At 30.9% G+C, this 20064-nt stretch overlaps 1 protein-coding gene across 1 annotated transcript in view; it reads right to left on the minus strand.

Moving 5' to 3' along the window:
- The window catches only part of LOC119675471 (dystrophin, isoforms A/C/F/G/H-like), a 160528-nt gene that overhangs the window by 20192 nt on the left and 120272 nt on the right, over positions 1-20064 (minus strand). The window contains exons 7-16 of the mRNA XM_038086678.1: positions 19713-20027; positions 19343-19648; positions 18757-19259; positions 18601-18688; positions 16687-17736; positions 16315-16565; positions 16081-16248; positions 14291-14492; positions 10141-10236; positions 9977-10073 (exon numbers count right to left, since the gene is read on the minus strand). Coding sequence (XP_037942606.1) covers positions 9977-10073; positions 10141-10236; positions 14291-14492; positions 16081-16248; positions 16315-16565; positions 16687-17736; positions 18601-18688; positions 18757-19259; positions 19343-19648; positions 19713-20027 — 3076 coding nt within the window. The remainder of the gene's footprint in view (positions 1-9976; positions 10074-10140; positions 10237-14290; positions 14493-16080; positions 16249-16314; positions 16566-16686; positions 17737-18600; positions 18689-18756; positions 19260-19342; positions 19649-19712; positions 20028-20064) is intronic.

Genomic DNA, 20064 nt, shown 5'->3' on the forward strand with positions numbered 1-20064 from the left:
ACACATTCACGTACCCATGCACGTACACGTTTCAATTGCAAAATCATTGCATACTTTTAGTGAAACACACTCGTAGTTCCATTGGATCTGCAAAAAAAGTGCTGGTGAGCACATATAAACTAACACTACCTAGAGTAGCTGCGTTTCCCTCAGGAAATTATGTTTGTACAATTTGTTTTATTAAAGCACTACGAAAACGGTACATGCTGAACGTTAATAAATACTTTTTCATTGGCGTACGTTAACTGAAAGTTAAATTTCACTTAGAATCATTCGAAAAAACATTATTCGTTTCATTTTGTCTTCTTTTTTAGGTGTACCGGAAACTATAAACTTTAAAGTGCTGAAACCGTTGTTGTTGTTCTGTTCCCTGCTATTTGGCGGTAAGCGGAAATAGAATTGAAATACAGACGATATGAGGCGTTCTGTTATTTCCGTTTTAGTGGCACGAATATGTTTAGAAAGAAAACATTAATTAAAATTTTAATTCAATTTGTTTTTGAAAATTAAAATATATTAACTAAAAAATAGCTTCAACTACGAACAGTCAAGTACTTTAATTTGTTGATACATAGTTACAGTTATAGTTATAGTTGATATATAGTGATATAGTTATGCTTTATTATAAATGAAAATAGAGTCAATGCTATTCAATGTGATATTAATTTTTATAAAAATTCAAAACTACGACTATGCTAAACATACCGAAAGCACGATGATTGGACAGATTCCAACTTAAAATACAGCTGGACACTTACTATGTAGACAAAGACTGGGTTGAAAGGTTGGATTTTATGTTGAGAATATGATGGCATGAAAATTAGATTACCGTTTTTATACAAGCATATGTATAAATAAATATATAAACAAATAGCATTTACATAAAAATAATAAAACTGTAGTTTAACTTAAATGGTTAACTTCATTTCATGATTCCTAAAAAATAATTCATTTCAATTAGTTGCATTAGTTTTGATTGTATTCTGATTTTGTCTAAAATTATATTTATTTAATTTATATTTATATAAAATTTAGTTTGAAGGTAAATTCAATATTTTGTCGTAACACAAAAAGGACAATGTAGTGCGAGTTCCCGAAAAGTATGCAACGCTTTCAGCAGTTTAACGCAAATCAAGGTTAATAGCGAGAAGTACATCAGAAAAGTTTACCATCAACATTTTTCTTACAACGGAAAAATAAAGGAAAAAGTTTTTCAATATAAAAGCACTAGATATACAGGGTAACTATGATAAAGTGTAAGCATTTGCATATAAAATCGATATGTTACTCTGCTCATAAAGGTGGAAATTACTTGAATTATTTAACAGTGCGAACCCGAAAACTTGAACTAATTAAGCTCAACGAAAATTCGTTCACTTTTTAGAATAGTAAATATATAGCAAGTATATATTCAGGTAATTTAGTGTTCCCTTAATCCAGTGTTCACTTTTGAGAGAGGACACTCAATATATAGATTCATGAGCTTGCGGGGATTCATTTTCCAATCAGATGATGAACCATTAATTTCTTCATTCGTACTATCCCAAAGATCTTTCAGCTAGTATTATTTACGAACAGATGTCGATGTTTAGATGTTTGATTTGATTGAGTGTTAAATTATTAAATTGATCACGATGTTTGAGATTATGAGATAAAGGAATATAAAAAAAAAATTAAAATAGAAATATGGTGTTCTGTATAACAACGAATATAGTGTTCTGAATAGACGAATTCGATTAGATTACCATTTTCTAATCGGTTCTAATCGGAGACTTGTCATAGACTTGTAAATTTATTTTCTTATATTGCGATCTGTCCATTCGGAATAGACAATAAACAACATTGAAGTTCCAGTGGCGTGTGTTCGCGGAGACGGGTAAACGTTCTTCCTTCTGCTATCATTCTGCTCTTAAAGTGGTTAGGATGATGTAACATACGTTTTTTTTGTTTACTGGCTTGGCTTTTTATAACATCCTTAACTACGGGAATGATGAGATCGCGAGTATGCATGCTTTTGTTATATATCTAAAAGCATTTAGGATTAATATAAGAGTTTTTGATTGAAAACGTTGGACAATCTCAATATTTGAAGATGCAGCAGTCCCCCAGAGTTCAATGACATATGTACAGATTAGTTTCAGTATAGCTTTGTAGATAAGAAGTTTATTTTCGACTGAGAGCTTTGAACCTTTGTTAAGTATTCAGTAGAGCTCCCGCAGTCTGATGCCAAGAGTTTATCTTTTTGTAAAAATGTGGTGCTTCCAAGTTAATTTCGTGTCAAAGTGTACTCCTAAATATTTCGCTTGGGTAGATTGAGGAATTAACACATCGTTAAGGCGTACCGGTGGGCAATTTTTCCTTCTCATTGTAAAGGTTATTTGTGAAGACTTAGATTCATTTGCTTTTATTCTCCAGGTTTTAAGCCACTGGGAAATGTCATCTAGCGCTCGCTGAAGTTTATTGGATGCTAACTGGTGATTTTCGTCTATAGTTATTATCACAGTATCATCGGCAAAAGTTCCAATGTCAGTACCAATGGTGGTAGGCAAGTCGTTAGTGAAGGGTAAGTATAACACAGGTCCCAAGACACTGCCTTGTGGCACTCCAGCCTGAATTGGCTGCAATGTTGAAATTTCTTCCCCCAGTTTTACAAAGAAATATCGTGATTCGGTGTAGGATTTTAAGAAAATGTAGTAATTAGTTGGGAGCATCTTTTTAAGCTTAAACAATAGGCCGTTATGCCAAACTTTATCAAATGCCTGGGATATGTCCAAAAATACTGCTGTGCAGAACTCCCTTTTGTCAAATGCTGTGTGTATAACATTAACATTCAAAGAACTGAACACGTTTATTAAAAATATAATAGACGGAATGGCGTATTTTAATATGGTAAGTAGAAACTTAATAGCAAACTAGTGGTTTTTGTGTTCACTACTAAATGTATAAACAAGATTGCAAGTCAAAATATCTCTAGACAAAACTGTAAATAAGCCTTGCTACTATTATATGAAAGAGCTACGAATGGACGAAATGCATGTCATATTAAATTACTTCTTTATTCTTCTTTCTGCGAAATGTTCTACCTCCAGAATTAAATTCAGTAATCACACCGAATACGCAGGACAAATTACCTTTAAATGCAACATGTGTTTTTGTAAATTACACAATCTTTTAGAAACATTTAGTCTCAATTGAAAATCAAATACCAACGATCAACGAAAGCAATTTAATCTTAATAATCCATGATATAATATAAACAGATCTAAAAACGATCTTAAGCATTATTACTTTAGTAAATATATTTCTTCTAGTTTTTGTAAGTTTTTAGTTGGACGATTTGATATAATTGGTGTTGGTATTATCTATTCCAGAATCTTTGCTTAATGATGTAGAAAAACTATTATAAGAGGAAGAGCGTGATGTTTGATGTTATTTCTTATTCTACATTATTTGAGTTATTGTGTACAATATTTTTGAAATTATTTTCACTTTTTTAAATCCTAAAAAGCGGACGGAGGCGGAAATGCATTAAGGATTTTACTAACAAATGCAACACAACATATGCAGCACTGCTTAACAGAAATAAATATTATATTTGTAACGATTCCGTGGAGCAAATATTTGGAAGAAAACCGCAGGGATAAAGCACATTTAGTGTTCCTACAGGTAAATAAAAAATATGAATTTCTTAAGTATAATATTGCAAGGATAAAACTTGACAGCGCTGAAGAAGTGTTTAGCCTGACATAGAAAACATGTAAACAGAGGAACATAAAACCGAAGGATTAAGTACGTGGTAGCTAAGATTTGTACAAGGAGCTTCGAGCTATCGAGCCAGTAGAGCAAACGAAAGTGACGACGACAACAGCAACAGCAACAATCGCAGCAACATTTTTAATGTCCGCCGGAGCAATGTTAACAACGCTACGATAAATAAATGAAAGGAAGTAAAATATATAAATTCGAGTGAATGGATTTATAAGCAGCTTTTCGAAAAAAAACACAAAAACACAAAGAAAACAGAAAAAATGGTACGAAAAAACTAAAAAAATAGAAGGAAAATATCCTTAAGGACCGTATCAAAAAAAACAACAAAAAAAAAACAAAATAATAAATAAATAAATAAAACACAAACCAAACAGTAAAGTTTACAAATGGGAGACAAATGACAGGTGTAAATGCGAAAATATGAAATATAAAAACCTGCAATATCGCATTGAAATCCTCGTACAGCAGCAAATTTCCAACAGGAAAAAAGTCATAATTCATTAGGAACGTTGAAGAGGCGTCGTTGAAGAGATGGGAGACATAGCCTGGCATAGCCTGGCATGGCGTAGGCGCGGCACGGCACAGTTATGCACACCGTGCACATGTATAGGCACTTAAAATATGTACAAAAGCATACAGGGAGACGCATTTATATAAATTTAAACACGAAGCAGGACGTTGACTTTGAGGTGACAAAGAAAATTGTTTTTATTAAGTAAAAAAAGTGGAAGAAAATTTGTAAAGGAAAGCAACGAATGCGATATGCAGGACCTTTCTTCATTATTTTTAAACGAATTGCCTTACAATTATGAATGCCATGTAAGGTTTCGTAAATTCGAAGAATTCGAAGAAAATCCATGCTTCTTTTGTGAATTGTACTAAGTCCAGTCAGCTGACACTTTTGACACTTGTCCAAAAAAATATATTTCGCATTGCCAACTAATAAAACTTTTGTTAGTCTCTCCGTATGAGAAGAACTATGAAAGATTGCTTCTTACTTTCAAAATCGAAAGAAAGCTATAACGCATCCTGAGAAAACTACCTATATATAATATATATATAATATATATAATAATTCCTGCATTGATTAGATGAGTTAAGGTCATATCAAGCTTAAGGTGCAAAAAAAAATTCCATATTAAGGAATGAAAAGAGCCTAAAAATAGTTAGAGGAAATCAATGTTCTACAACTTACTGTTGTAGAACAAATAAATAGTAACTCAAAGATAGTGAAGATATCGGATGTAACAGCTCGATTACTTTGATATACACAGTATTTTATGGAAGCTGAAAGTCGCTTTTAAATTTTGAATCAGAATTGAGCCGATTTAAATTTCTATTAGATTGTAAGATTTGTGCTGCTTATACCTAGTCTAAACAGGTCATTTGAAAATCATTCTACATTGGATTATTCCAATATTTTCAAGAATAAATTTTTAAGTTATTAGAAAATAATCAGATGTCGTGCGACTTGTTTTAACATTTATACCAAGAGATAATTTAATTTAACTTCACCTCTTCCCCACTCCATATCCCCCAACTACTACCTCTAAGACTCCTAAAACTACAGCTAAGTTTTCTGGAAATTTGTTTTTTTATTGTTGTCTTATTTAGGGTCATCTCGAAGCCACTAAGACTGCTCTAATTTCACTTAAGCATTTTTCTTCCAGCATTAAGAATAATTTGTGTATATATTTATTTCCATATATGTAAGTCTGTCACTTTTGTGTAGGTTTTTGTTTGTAATTGCGACACTTTCCACTGTTGACTTGAATAGCAAAAATCCGAAACAAAAACTCTATTCACACCGCCAAAGTATATTTCACGCTAGGATTCACTGTCAACATAAATTCGTTGCGATTGTTTTTTGTAGGCGTTCGACGTTGTTCGACGGTGTTTGGCGTTGTTTGGTGTTGTTTGGTGTTTCTGATTTTATGACTCCTGATGAATTTGTCCAATTGAATTAGCGATGGTGTAGCATCAGGCAGGCCAGAAAATAATCTAAAGCATTTTTGAACATCTTTCGAATCTTTAAAAGGTTTATAAATTTTTAAGTAGAAAAAAATTAAACTAAGAAGTTATGGAAAAGCAAATTTTTAGAATATTAAATATTCACGACTTTAATTGAGACTTCAAAGTGTATAAATAAAACATGTTTTTAAAATAAATAAGTTTACATATTGGAAATTTTTAAATTATATGATAAAATATGATTTTATATAAAATACAAAATAAATTATAATCAAAAAGATAATAATACTAAATAAATATTGCGAACTTGAAAATAAATTTGATATATTAAATTCTCAACGGTTAAATAAATGAATGTCAAAATTATTGTAAATATGAAATTATATATAACAGAATAACGCATTACTGAATAACTATGTTAACGAAAAATATATATTCAATTTTTAGATAACACAATAAGAGTTGTTGCCTATAGAGTATAATTAATATTAAATGTTCAGAATAATTAATTAATCATTAATTGGTATTTAAACATATTAAAGAATAATTTTATTATGCACTTTAAATATAAAATATCACTTTTTTACTTACTTTAGAAATTCAATTTTTTTCATAAATTAATTTAATTCTTCACAGCACTGGAAGTGCTTATAAAATAATTTAAAGACTATTTTTTGCATTCAAAATGACATTATTTTACACACTATTTTTTATAACATTTTACATATATCATTATATTTTACAGAACATTTTTTTAATGAATTTTTCTAAAAATTACACAAACATTAGTTATTATAATATACAATATATATTCAATATATAAAAAATTATGTTTGCTTTATATATTGATGCGATGGTTGTACGTAAAACGATTTAATTTATTTCCCGCTCATTTACACACGATGTTGCCGTAGCTGCGCGCATTTTGGTTTTGAATGAATTTTAATGGTTAACAGCTGTTTTACACATAAAATTTGGTTAATGAATAACTGATAAAGCTTTGAGAGCTTTTAAAATAAACTTTTATTTGTTATCCTGCAAGGATGTGTTTCATTCAATAGCATTTAAATTGCTTTTTATAAAGTTTAAAAGAAATATTCTGAAAGCAACAACTTTACAGAGTCAAACTTTAACATTAACATTTTCATTAACATAACATAACGGACACTGTTAAAAACTAACAGAGCATAGGAAATAAAGTAATAAAAATTCAGTACAAGAACGGCAACTTAGCAGAACTTAAAGAGCGAAAATGAATGTTGCTTTAGGATTTTTTTTGTTTTGATCAAAGTTTATTAATTCCGTTAAAGAGGACATATTCGTACAATTATCCCTGACAAAAATTCTATCTATAAGTATTTATAAACATGCGAATTTTTAGGATTTACTATATAAAAATGTAATATAAAATAAGGCAAAATAAGGGCAAAAGTTTAACCCTTATTAGTAAAATAATATTAATAAAACAATTACCAAAAACCACCACCAAGTCTTAAATCATACCAAGAAATAAAATAACAAAATTTACTACTGCAAAATAGTAAACAAATTTCTGAAAAATTATCAATCTGGATAGACAGCAAAGCAACGAGCTGGTATCCGTTCCAATAGATGTTGAGTATGCCAAAAGTAAAAACTTACATCTCTACTTTTGTGGTAAACTTTATAGGTGGATATAAATCGATATTTTTATCACCAATATATTGTTTTCCCGTCGCGGCTACGAAATTCATATTTTATAGCAAACTCCACTCTTGAAGTTGAAATCGACAATTCTATCACTTATACATTGTTTTTCCCTTCACGGCAACAAAATTTAGATTTCGTAGCAAAACCTAAGCAGCGAGCTCGTGATCACATCGCATCACTAGCGCTGCTTAATTCAAGGCATTCTCAGTTCTCCCATACTCGTCTCGTCTTTTCACTGTTCGAAACAGATAAATTTATTGTAGGACTAAACCTGGGGTTCGGCAAGCTAAACCTCGGCGAAAAAGGTTCATTACAACTTTCTATAACAGCATTCGAAAACTGTTGCCATGCTTGGTGTATTAATAAAAATATTACTTTGCTAACAAACTCTTCAAAACTATGTCTAATAGTCTTAAAATGTAACTTCTTGGTGCTCAATTCACTATACTAAATATTAATTTAGTAAATATATCTTAGAAATATGGTATATCTTCATTTAAATAAATAAAATTTATAAGTAAACTATTAAAACAGGAAGGATTTATTTAAAATATAGAAATAACTCAAATCGATTTCTATGTTCTTTTTGGTGGTTAGCATCGCTTTAACAGTAGAACAGTTCACATATTACTGTTAATTGTAAAAACATTTAGTAAAGACACAAACCATTTATTTTATTTACTTATGTTAATTGTAAGAATATATTATATTTGTAATAAATAAATAGTTTATAAAAATTTATAATAGCTTTATTTGAATTAAACCAACACATGGAGCATACTCTTGTTTAATCACAGTACTTTCCGTGGTGAATTATAAAGAAAAGATAAAATTAATTTCGGTCTCTCCGAATGCTCGTATAACGTAAATCATATATGATATACAATAATTACATCAAACAGAGAAAGGAATTGAATGTAGGGATTAAGTGAATCAATTCATGTAAGCCCATTAAGACAATTGCGACCTCTTGCGGAGCCTAATTATAACTGTGACAATATTGTAGAAAATGCTCGCGATAAATTTTATTTAACGTATACTTATACTTTTATCTCAGTTAGAATATATATACATTTATATACATATATACATTATATTTACATATATATTATATTTGTTATTGCAAAGAGAACATCACAGTATTGTCGCCTATCAATAAGCACGTATTGATGGGACATCATAGGTTATTTCCTAGCATAAAAGTTATCGAAGAACATAAACATGACTATTTAGATATTGATGTCTTTGGTGCATAAGAAGAAATGGATTTCTGATTCAAGCTTGCGATTTTGGGTTGTCTATGCATCACTTCAGTTAAAACGTTTTGCAGCTTTAAAATGAGAATATTGTAATAAATGCTCAAACCTATGGTAATTAACTAATATTTTTCTGAATATAGGTAGTTCAATATATGACAATAACCTTCCTTCCTATGACAATAAAGAATTTAGTGAATCGGCGGTTATTACAATGGGTACTTGACATAATAAAAAGTAAAGCTACAGTTTAATACCACTAACTATTATCAAGCTACTAACCACTAACTATTACAATGTAATAAGTAGTATTTAAATATATGTTAACAGAAAAGTATATAGATTGTAGAGAAGTTTTGCGTGCAGGATATTAGTTAAGTAGGAACCGGAATCTTGAGTGTATCTATGAAAAGAACAAAATCATGAAAACTCAAAAAGTAAGGAAGTCGAAGAGTTCACTTAAGAAAGATTTGCATTAATTTTTTTTTAAATTTTACAATCATTAGTATATGTTATGATGGCAAGTAACTCCTGATTTTTTAATACTATGTAGGTATTTATAGTGTCCATGCAATAATACACAATTGTACAATTATTTATTGCAAATACTTTGTAACTACCATTTTAAAAGTGAAAAATAATATGTATTTAAATGCGTATAGGGTCATAATCTGACTACTATATAGGTAATATAATAGATATTGACAATAGTAATTGCATTGCTATATTGGTGTGCTGCAAACTTGATTCTGAATTCCTTGATATAAAACTGCTGTACTCGGAATACAATTTTAGATTATTAGGCAAGGTTGAACGCCAAAAACTATAGACTCGGATATTAAGCAATTTTTGAATAATCGAATCTGATTATTTTTGCTCAAAATGAGAACCAGAAAGAAACTAAAGTAGATTGTTAACTGATTGCAGCAACAAATTCACCCTTTTTACGTTTCCAAGATTCAATTTTTTTCAACTACTCAATATGTCATCACTCATTCTGTGGGGTTGTGGCTTGCTTTATCAAACACAACCAGAAGCTAAGTTACGGAAGCTAATTTAGTTTCTAATTAACTAAGTTTAGCTAGAATTTCTTTTAACAAATTTTTATCGGTTAGAGACTATTCCGTTTCCAATTAATTCTTTTGTTTATTTGTCAAATGTATGTCAAATGTATGTCAAATTTTATGTAAGATTTTGAAATCTTTTTATGGTTTGTCCAGTAAGTTAGCTTGAAGGTATTGCACTAAAAGCACTTAATAAATAATTGAATGAATATATATGAAGTAACTTACCTTTGCTGTCATTTGTGGCTCCATTTCTGCTATCATTTCTCAATGCAGTTAAGGCCAGTTCAACAATGTCAGAATGTGCCATCAAGTTGTTCTTCGACTAAAATATATGCAATATTTTGCAATTCGATTTGTTTTTATTTGTTCTTTAATTACGGAAAACTCACCTTTTCAATATCGTCCATCATGACAGCATTTATCTTTGGCATTTGTTCACTTTTCCCAATCGCATTGACAATCAATTTTAAATCGTCACGTCGATCCTGTGGATATGAAAGCCATTAAATCTTATTTCAGAATAAAACCAAATTTAGCGAAATAGCTTTGAATTAAGTTTCTAAAACTTTAAACACACCTTGAAGAAAATGAAGAGTTGACTTTACATTCAAAAATATCTAAATATCAAAAAATTTTCAAAAAAATATTAGACCGAATTTTTTTGTAACAAAAAATCTTTTTTTTTATTAAAAATGATTTTATTGAAGTTTCAACACAACAAGCATAACATGTTTAGTCAAAAAATTCAATATTTTTTATGATTTCAATATTTTGTATTTATCACAACGAAAAAGAAATAACATTGGTTTGGATTTCTCTATGTTTGAAAGACATGAATTTCTAACCACAGTGATAGCTTACGAATACGCACGTGACACTCGCGTGACACTCACGAGATACTCGATGCACAAAAATCAGATACCAAATAAAACTCTTTTGGAGTCCAAGCACTTGTCCAAGGACCAAACTATGCAATCTTAGAAGATAATTTCTTATTGTGAGAAATTTCTTATTATCTTTCAATTTAGATACATTTTGGAACTCCTGTGCAATGCAGTTCACTTTTTTTATATCTTTTATACGGAATGCGCTTAAAAGCTGTACTGCGGCGGCACGTCCGACATAAGTTCAAAAAATTTCATACTAACGCAATAAGCAATTCTTGTAGACACGCCGCGAGCAAATCTTGAAAAAAAGACGCGGGCGTTTGTGTTACTTTTGCTGTCTGGGAGCGTTACGTTTTCATTTTCGAATAAAAAATGGTGTTGATTTTTCCAAGACTTAATGAGAATTTAAACTAAACGTAATATAAAACATAAATTTTGAAAAATTGTTGCTCATTTTATTTATTTATTTTGATGTTGATGTTCTTTTCACATTCTACCGCACTTTAAAATTAGCTTTTTTACTGCGGCACTTTTAGTGTTTTTTGATATTTTTAGTTGGGCTTGATTTCGCCCCCGCAACACAGAAAATTGAATTATGTTCCAAGAAACTTAAACAGTAGTGCATCGAGCACAGTGGAACAAATAAATGAAAATATTTAGCAATGATAGAAATTCGCAAATATATATATATACTTTATACTTCTAACGTCAATCAGCTCAGCTATCTAACATTTAAGAAATGTGAGTCGACATTCAAATTGTGCTTCTGAGTTAAACTCTGGCATAGTAACGCCAAGCCCATTCCACTATAAGAACTAAGCGGAATGTTCTATTGGTTTTTGAAAAATGATTCCTTTCTATTACGTTTACAATCATCGCAATATAATGATTTTTGTGAAATGTTCCCACACCAATCGGATTCGCAGATTGTAATTAAAAATTTACTGTGTGAAATTGTGTTCCATATAAGGACTGTTTCTCGATAAATATAAGAATAAATTCCCTAAACAATCACTTTTGCATTTATACTAATTTATTAGTAAATAATTTGAGTGTTTCAATATAAACCCATTTGCTTTTTTAATGTAATAATGTATAGTTCTATTTCTATTTCTATTTAACTATCCTGATTTTGGCTTAATTCTAGTTTCCTGAGTGCGTCGCTCGGACACCGGGCTAGTGGCTGGCAACTATACTTTCGAATCTGTCAAGGATTTCATCTACCTTGGCGCCGCCGTAACGAATACAAATGATGTCAGTCTGGAGATCAGACGAAGAATCACCATTGCTAATAGGTGCTACTATGGGCTCAGTAGGCAATTGGGATGTAGAGCCCTCTCTCGACAAACGAAACTTACGCTCTATAGGTCGCTCATCCTCCCTGTGCTTCTGTATGGCGCAAAAGCATGGACGTTATCACAGAATGATGAAGCAGCACTGGGAGTGTTCGAGAGAAAAGTTCTTCGTAAGATCTTTGGTCCTCTACGAGTTGGCGACGACTACCGCATTAGAATGAACCACGAGCTGTACGAGCTTTATCACGACATTGATATAATTCAGCGCATTAACATCCAGCGGCTTCGCTGGCTTGGTCATGTCGTGAGAATGGATGAAGACGCTCCGGCGAAAAAGGTGTTTGAAGCAGTAGTCGGCGGAAGAAAACTTAGAGGTAGACCGTGTCTCCGGTGGAGTGATCAAGTTGAGGGAGCACTAACTGGACTTGATATATGAGACTGGAGAAGGCGCGCACGCAGCAGAGGCGCCTGGGGAGACATGCTGCGTCAGGCCGAAACTCGGTAACGGGTTGTTATGGCCACATAAGTAAGTAAGTAAGAGTACGTCTATTTGACAAAGGATGTTAGTAGAGTTTGCTGTTTTTGCAACTTTTTCCACTAAACCATATGCCGAACTAGTTTACTGTCTTGAGATATACACATTGACTAAAGTGATAAAAATTGCATATTCGCGCCCTTTAAGGCCGACAAGTATATGCAATTTTTACACTAAATTTCACAGTCGTCTGTTAGTACCAAGTAGACGCGCTCTGGCTTCTCGAAAACTATGCTATATGGTCATATAGTGTACTGGGCTAAATTGTTAAAAATAGCTGTCAATTATTTAATTTACTAAAATCCGTTGCTAGTAAGCGTGCCGGAAAATAGGAATGAGTCCCCAACACTTTACATTCAAATTTAATGAAAATAATTAAAAACAAAGAAGTTTCTATCGAAATCGCTAGTTGGAATTAGTTTTTGATGTGATATTTATTCAAGACCCATCACCGAACATCATTTCTTTGATGAGCATGAAAAAGTTAAAACCAAATTACAAATAAATTAATATAAATCTATAATTGATTTTCTATTGAATGAATTGAATAATGTCAAGATCATGAATATATTATGATGATGACGAAGCTGCAACTCACAGTACTTGAAGTATTGGCATCTGTAAAGGTAGTCGTAATGCTCATTTAAATGAAATTGTTTCTCACCAATATTTAAGTTAATATCTATGTATGTATGTGTTATGTATTGAAACTTCAATACATAAACTGCGACATTAACATATGTTAATCTTATCAATGCGTTCATGTGTGTTGTATAGTATAGTTTGGTTAAGAATATATACATATGTATACTCGGGCTTAATATAAGTTCTCAAGGAATCAAATTTAAATCACTTTCATCAATTAAGCGTTTTTAGGAATTCAAATATACTTTCAATAATTCTTGCTTAGTAATTTTTGTATTATTAAAATTCTTAACTCTGCAATGTGGATGAATATGCTGAATTCTAGACTGTTTAAGAAAGACAGTTTACTGTGTTCTATTAGAACCACAGTAACAGTAGTTCTTGTTTTAGTTTAGATTGAACTAAATTTGTGATAAATGAAATGTTAACACTACTGTATGTTTCAAAGTTCATGCACATAGTCCACTTTCTTCTTAAGATCTAATTCAATAAAAATATAACCAAAAACAAACACATTTGCTCCAACTACTACCTTCTCCCCTCTCCATTAATGAGCGCCACGAATTTCAATTACCGAACAAATCTCTGCAAACAATGTTTATTATTAAACAGAAGAGTAGAGCACCAAAGTTTTGTTCTCTCTGAAAAAATAAAATATTTCTCTCACACACTTGTTGTTTGAGATAGAGTGGGACCATTCTGTAGGAAAAGCAGACAGACAGTAACCCAAATAATACAAGAGGGCAATTAACTTGTCTTTGGCGTGAGCATGGAAAGCCCCGCATCCATTTAAATGCAGTAATCAATCTTTCGTACTGTGCAGTGATCAATTGCATTGTTAAAAGATTGTTTCCATACGCAACGTGCGGAAAAACATATGTTTCAAATGAATATAATTTTCTTTCATTTTTCGGATGATTTAATTGCTTAAATGTATTTGAAGGAAATAGACAAATAATTTAGTTGGACAGTACACAGATGTGGGAAATGCAATTTGGCGTTTGGCCCAAATATCCACAATACAGTAAACTGTGGAATTGGATTGTATTTTTCTACGGTTCATAGCTGTTACTATGTGCAAATATAAATGAAATGAAAAATTAGCTAATACAAATATAAGAAAATAATTAAAAACCACAACTGCAACCAGATTAAGAAATATTGATTCATTACGTACATTCACTTCATTAAGCCGTCGTTCCAGTTCCTCTATTGAATTATGGTCTACTGGCTTTTCAATCAAATCATTAATACGCTTGAGTCCTTTGCAAACTAATTCCTCTACATTGATACCTTTTATGCTCAACTTTTCTAAAGTGGAACGAGGACTTGATGTTTCACCGTTATCGTTGGTCGCAGTTACTTCAGGAACTTTAGACCTAAAAATAGCAAATAAATCTATTAATAATTGGAGTTACGAAATAAAAAAAAAATCAAACATAGGCCAACATACGTGGTTAAATAAAATAAAATATAAATAAATTAAAATATAAATAAATTAAAATATAAATAAATTAAAATATAAATAAATTAAAATATAAATAAATTAAAATATAAATAAATTAAAATATAAATAAAATGAAAATAAATTCTGAAAGTAAAACATATAAAACAAAGATAAAAATGTAGAAGGCAAGTGACATGAACAAGGACTATATTATAGTAAATATCATATAACAATAAATATAAAACGTATTATTAAGTTTTAGAAATTAAATACAGTACGCTTATGTTCCAAAGGTTATCGAGACTATTGATACGGAATGATTATCAAGAAATATCTATTTTTACTAATAATGTAATGAACCATAATTTATATTGTATATTTTATAGCCTAGAGTATATATAACAACACATCTTTACATTTATATTCAATGTATCTATATATTTATTATATTTGCAAATGAACAATTCATATAAATCGCAATATTTACAGCTAAATTGGGAAGTTTGATGAAATTGATCGTGTACGTATAAAATAAATAGGAAATAAAATAAATTAGATTTCGTTTCAGATTACAACTGATAATCACATTACTTAAGTTACAAGAAATATTTACCAGACAATATTTTAGGTTTACGTTATTTGTATAACATATATGCAGGATGTTTCATTTTAAAGTATTTTTACTTTATAAAGTGAGTCCTTGATGTTAAGAAATGCAGGTCTTTGTTCTTGACATGTGCCGGTACAGTATATCATCATATTACAATCAACAGTTAATATTTTTGTTTATTAATAATATAATTAATATGCAGATGTACTACAAATTTTATTAGAAGTATTTTTCATGTATCATGCACTGCTTTACTGCAATCAGTCTTCGAAGTGGACTGCTTGTGCTATCATTATGAGTAGTAAAAAATAAATTCTTCTACTGAAGGTGTTTTTCCGATAGTCGATACTTTGACCTTCTGTACTTCGGTAGTACACACTTTTTTTGTTTTTTGAAACAAGGATTTTCGTCTTAATGAGCAAATTCTTTAAAGCCAAAGATCTTGTATTATATACATGAAATTAATATGTATTGTATTGAACTATTCAAAAAAAAATTACAATTATAAAACTATTATATATTTATAATATGATAATAATATACAAACAGATATGATAATAATATACAAACAGACAGTAAATAAGCTAAAATGACGGGTAAACTTGAAATATTTTATATTAAACATAGCAATTTTCTCCTATAAGCATATATAATTAGATAAATAAAACAAAATAATAATACAAAACTTTTTTAAAAATTGTATTATTTAACTACTGACCAATTAACCCGTTAAAAACAAAATTATTATTACAATTAATTAGTAAACAAAACATAATATAATGCCAATAGTTGTACAATGACCTGAAAGCCTTTTCTATGACTAATAAAATAATAGTAATAATAACAATGATAAAGATAATTTAAGTTAATATACAAGTAATATATGATGATAAATTATAGTATGACGTACTTTGACTGCTGCACTTCACGAAATTTTTCACGTAAAATAATTTGTGTTTTCATTACAAGTCGAGAAACGCTGCCCTGTTTACCATGCGTTTCAAGCACCAGTGAGTCCCCCTGAGAAATTAAAGTTGCAGCATCAGGAGCAATTATTAATTTCAGATCTTCCACAGCACTAAAAAAACCAATAAACCAATTAATGGAATCATTTCGTTATAGGTAAATATTATAAGCAACTTACGCTTCACCGTCAGGGCAATTTTCTATAAGTTCCTTAGTGGTTTCCAATTTTCTAATCATATATTTGGACATCTTCTCAAACTCATTTACTCTTTGTTCTAAAGATGAGTCTGATATGCGGACGTTGTTACTTAATATTTCCATATCCGGACTCTGAAGTGTTATATTAGAATCATCTATGGAAGTGGAATTTGACAGTACTTTGTTATGGCACGAGTCCGATTTTTTAGTTGAGGGTGTTTCCATGCGACTCTACCAAATAAAAATAGTCTTTATTAGTAAAATAAGTATGATTTTCATTTCAAAAACGATTATTTTTAATTTTTTGTATTAATTTCAATAATTTTCCAATATTAATTATTAATTATATTACCGTATCACTATCGGAATCAAAAGTTGGTGTCATTTCCATTGAGAAGCGCGGAATCTCTTCATCGTCAGAAAAAACCAAAGGTTCTACATCAAAACTAGTTTCCTTATCAGCATTGTAAAAACTATTTCGTTCTAGTTCAAGTCCACTTAAACTCTCAGTTGGTATTTCAACTGTCATTTTCAATTGACGCCAACGCTTAGCTTTAGGCTGCTTTAATTCAGTTTCTTTGGAATCGTCATCGCATTCCTCTTCCGAATCACGTAATATGTCACGTTCATTTTCCATACGTTTACGTTTTTCCTCAAAAGAAATTCTTTGCTTTTCTACACGCAATATCGGAGTGCTAGTGTTATTAGCTTCGGGTCTCAACTCTACTTCTTCGCTAAACATAACTTTAGGAGACTCACAGAGCGAACGTTTGCTTTTACTTCTTCGAACTTCTTTGCCGTCAACATCTATTCGCATAGACGAATCTGAGTCTTCAGATAGATCTATAATTTGTACAGTTTCTACATATTCTGGCACGAAAGGCTCAACACTCTCTAAAATGTTTACTGTATCGACTATTTCGCCTATGTGTGGCTCCAACTCTATGTTCTGCACGGACATTTTATCGTTTTGTATATTTTTTGCTTTGATTTCGACCATTTGGGCGTGATTTTCTCCACTTTTGCTTTTTGGCAACTTATGGGAATTGTTTCTAACTTCATTCTGTTCTGTTAAACTTTGTGGATTTAGAGATATTTGAGAAAATAATGAACTCGATTCAGCCAATCGAAATGTTTGCGGAGGCAATAAGTCTGGGAGCACTTGCTGCTCAATAGTTTGTTCCTCTTTCATAACGCGTGTTGGAGAGTTTGATTCAATACTGGTTTGCGTTGTATTTGCATCATTTGCCGAAGGTGTTCTTGCACGACGCTGTCGCACAGTGTCACTTACAATAACAATTTCAGTGTCTTCATCTAAATTTGTATGTGTCTTGATTGACGAATCAGCAGGTAAGTCAGCTTCTAGTGTTGAAGCTTCATCAAAAAGGGTCTTAACCGCATCCTGTGAAAATTTTAAGTATTATACAAATGTCTCCAAAGTATGTCTTTTTATGACTGCAGTTTACTGTGAACCAAGTTAACTAAATAATGTTGTGAAGAACGCTTAAAACTACATTCTTAAAAAATGTTAGGCGAGTTTTAAATTAATGTGCATACTTAAGTCGCCAATATGTTATACAAAATAAGTCTCCAATAGCGTTGCCAATACCAAATTGCATTGGGTAAATGGTGATGTTAATATTTATTTTGATGTTAAATAATGGAAAGGGACATTTACAGATGTTTTTTAAATGCTCTTGCCGGTATTTGCCGGTATTTGCACTAACCACTTTTATATATATATATTTTTTTTTTTTAATTTATAAAACTCTACAAAAATGACACCAACTTTCTGCTGTTGAAATTTTTAGTGATACACTAATTACCTGGGTAGCGTGGGTAATTTAAAATGATAAAATGATGTGCATAAACTAATTATATATATGTTTATATCATTTTACATAATGAAATTATTTCTAAAGCATTATTATCACTACGAGGGCTAGAGTAAGGTTACATATTAATAATAAGGTGAACAGAAATTTTAATAGTAAAATAATAAATGTGCAAGTTAATTAAAATTAATTAAAAATAGGTTTTAGTTAAGCGTTATAGGCAGTTTTGCTAATAATAGATAATAGTAAATGTTTAAATAAATATTTTAAATATGACATAGAAATAATTTTAATCAAATTTAAATTTAAAGTAGATAAATGATATTAAGCAAATCCCAAATCAGAACGCAGTTAATCAATAAAGCAGGAACATTTATCATAAAATGTATTTACAGTTTGCATTTTAAATGAAGTCTCCAAATAATACTTACCACTACAATTGCAATCACTTGTTGCTGTAAGTTCTCAATTTCAGGATTCGAGGGTACATTAATCTGCTTTAAATCATGTTCCATTGCCCTAGAAAACAGAGCAAGCAATTTTTAAAACAATATTTTTATTTACAAACAATATAGGTTAGGACACACCTTAGAGTTTCCAACGATATATTATCCAAATTTTGTAAAGTGGTTTTCATTTCGGTGAGTCGTTTTATCACATCAGCGCTGGTATGCTTTAAGTAAGTGGCTTTAAGCTTATCAATCCTCTTACGTGTGTCCTCCATACAGGTCTGATCACATGATTGCCTGTATTCTTCGTAAATGTCTTCACATTTTTGTAAGACATCTTCCAGATCTAAAAATACAGTGTTGCGTTCATGCATTTCTTGAAGTGCCTCAAAACGAAGTATAAGCTGTTCGGCACTATCAAAGCAATCATCAAGTTGATGTGCTAGTTTCAATAAAGTCTCCAAAAAGATTTTAGATTGCGTTACATTTTCTCCCAACGCATTGTAGAGGTGCTTTAGAGCGTCTATACGTTGACTTAAATGCTTCGGTGATTTTGTGAACTTGTCTTCACAAACTTTGCGCCCCGTTTTTATAGTGCTCTCAATTTCAGACTTAATTTCTGACAACGTACGATAAATTTGCTAAAATAATTAAAGTTAAAATAGTTATATAAGTTACTTTTTAATATAAATTTTTTTTATATATAAAATATTTTTATATTTACCAAGCACTTTTGGTACTGTATTTGTACAGTGCTCGGACCAGCAGAAGCTACATCTAACACCAGTGTAGACCGTTCCACGTTTCTTAACTCTGCTACAGCACGATTCAGACGTGATTCATAAGCTGGCTGTGGGGCAGTGCACTTGTTCAGTTTAATTTGACATGCCTTAAAGCGTAACTCCATAAGATTTAGCTGTTCTTGTAAGCGGTTAGCAGCTTCCAGCTTTCCATTGCGTGTAAGTTCCATTATAACATCTTCGATTTCTTTGAAGGATTTTTCATTTACCTCAAATTCTTTAACCAACCGCTTTAGAAGCAGAAACAGTTAGTTTTATTATTCAATCTTCTAGCATTATCTTTCATACACTTACTTGAAACTCTTCAGGAAGATCCTCAATTGTAACATCATTTTCCAGATGCTCGCTGAGTATCTCATCGACACGGGTAAGCCAAGCTTCGAATTGTACTATACATTTTTCAGATTGTTCAGCTTCACTGACTTCTTTCTCTAATATTTCAGTACGCTGTTTAGCCTTATATTGTAGTTGAGTCCACCGCTCTACAATTGTGTCGATCTCTTCTCTTACTGAGTTGGCCATAAACTCATTTTCAATTAGCTCACTGCCAATTTCTTGAATTTTTTCAAGCCATTCATCGGAATGCGCACGTAATACATTCTCCAAATCCTAATAGAAAAATATTTTCAAACAATTAACATTTACA

The sequence above is a fragment of the Teleopsis dalmanni genome, chromosome 2 (assembly GCF_002237135.1).
Source record: "Teleopsis dalmanni isolate 2A chromosome 2, ASM223713v2, whole genome shotgun sequence".
In the NCBI taxonomy this organism is placed as follows: domain Eukaryota; kingdom Metazoa; phylum Arthropoda; class Insecta; order Diptera; family Diopsidae; genus Teleopsis; species Teleopsis dalmanni.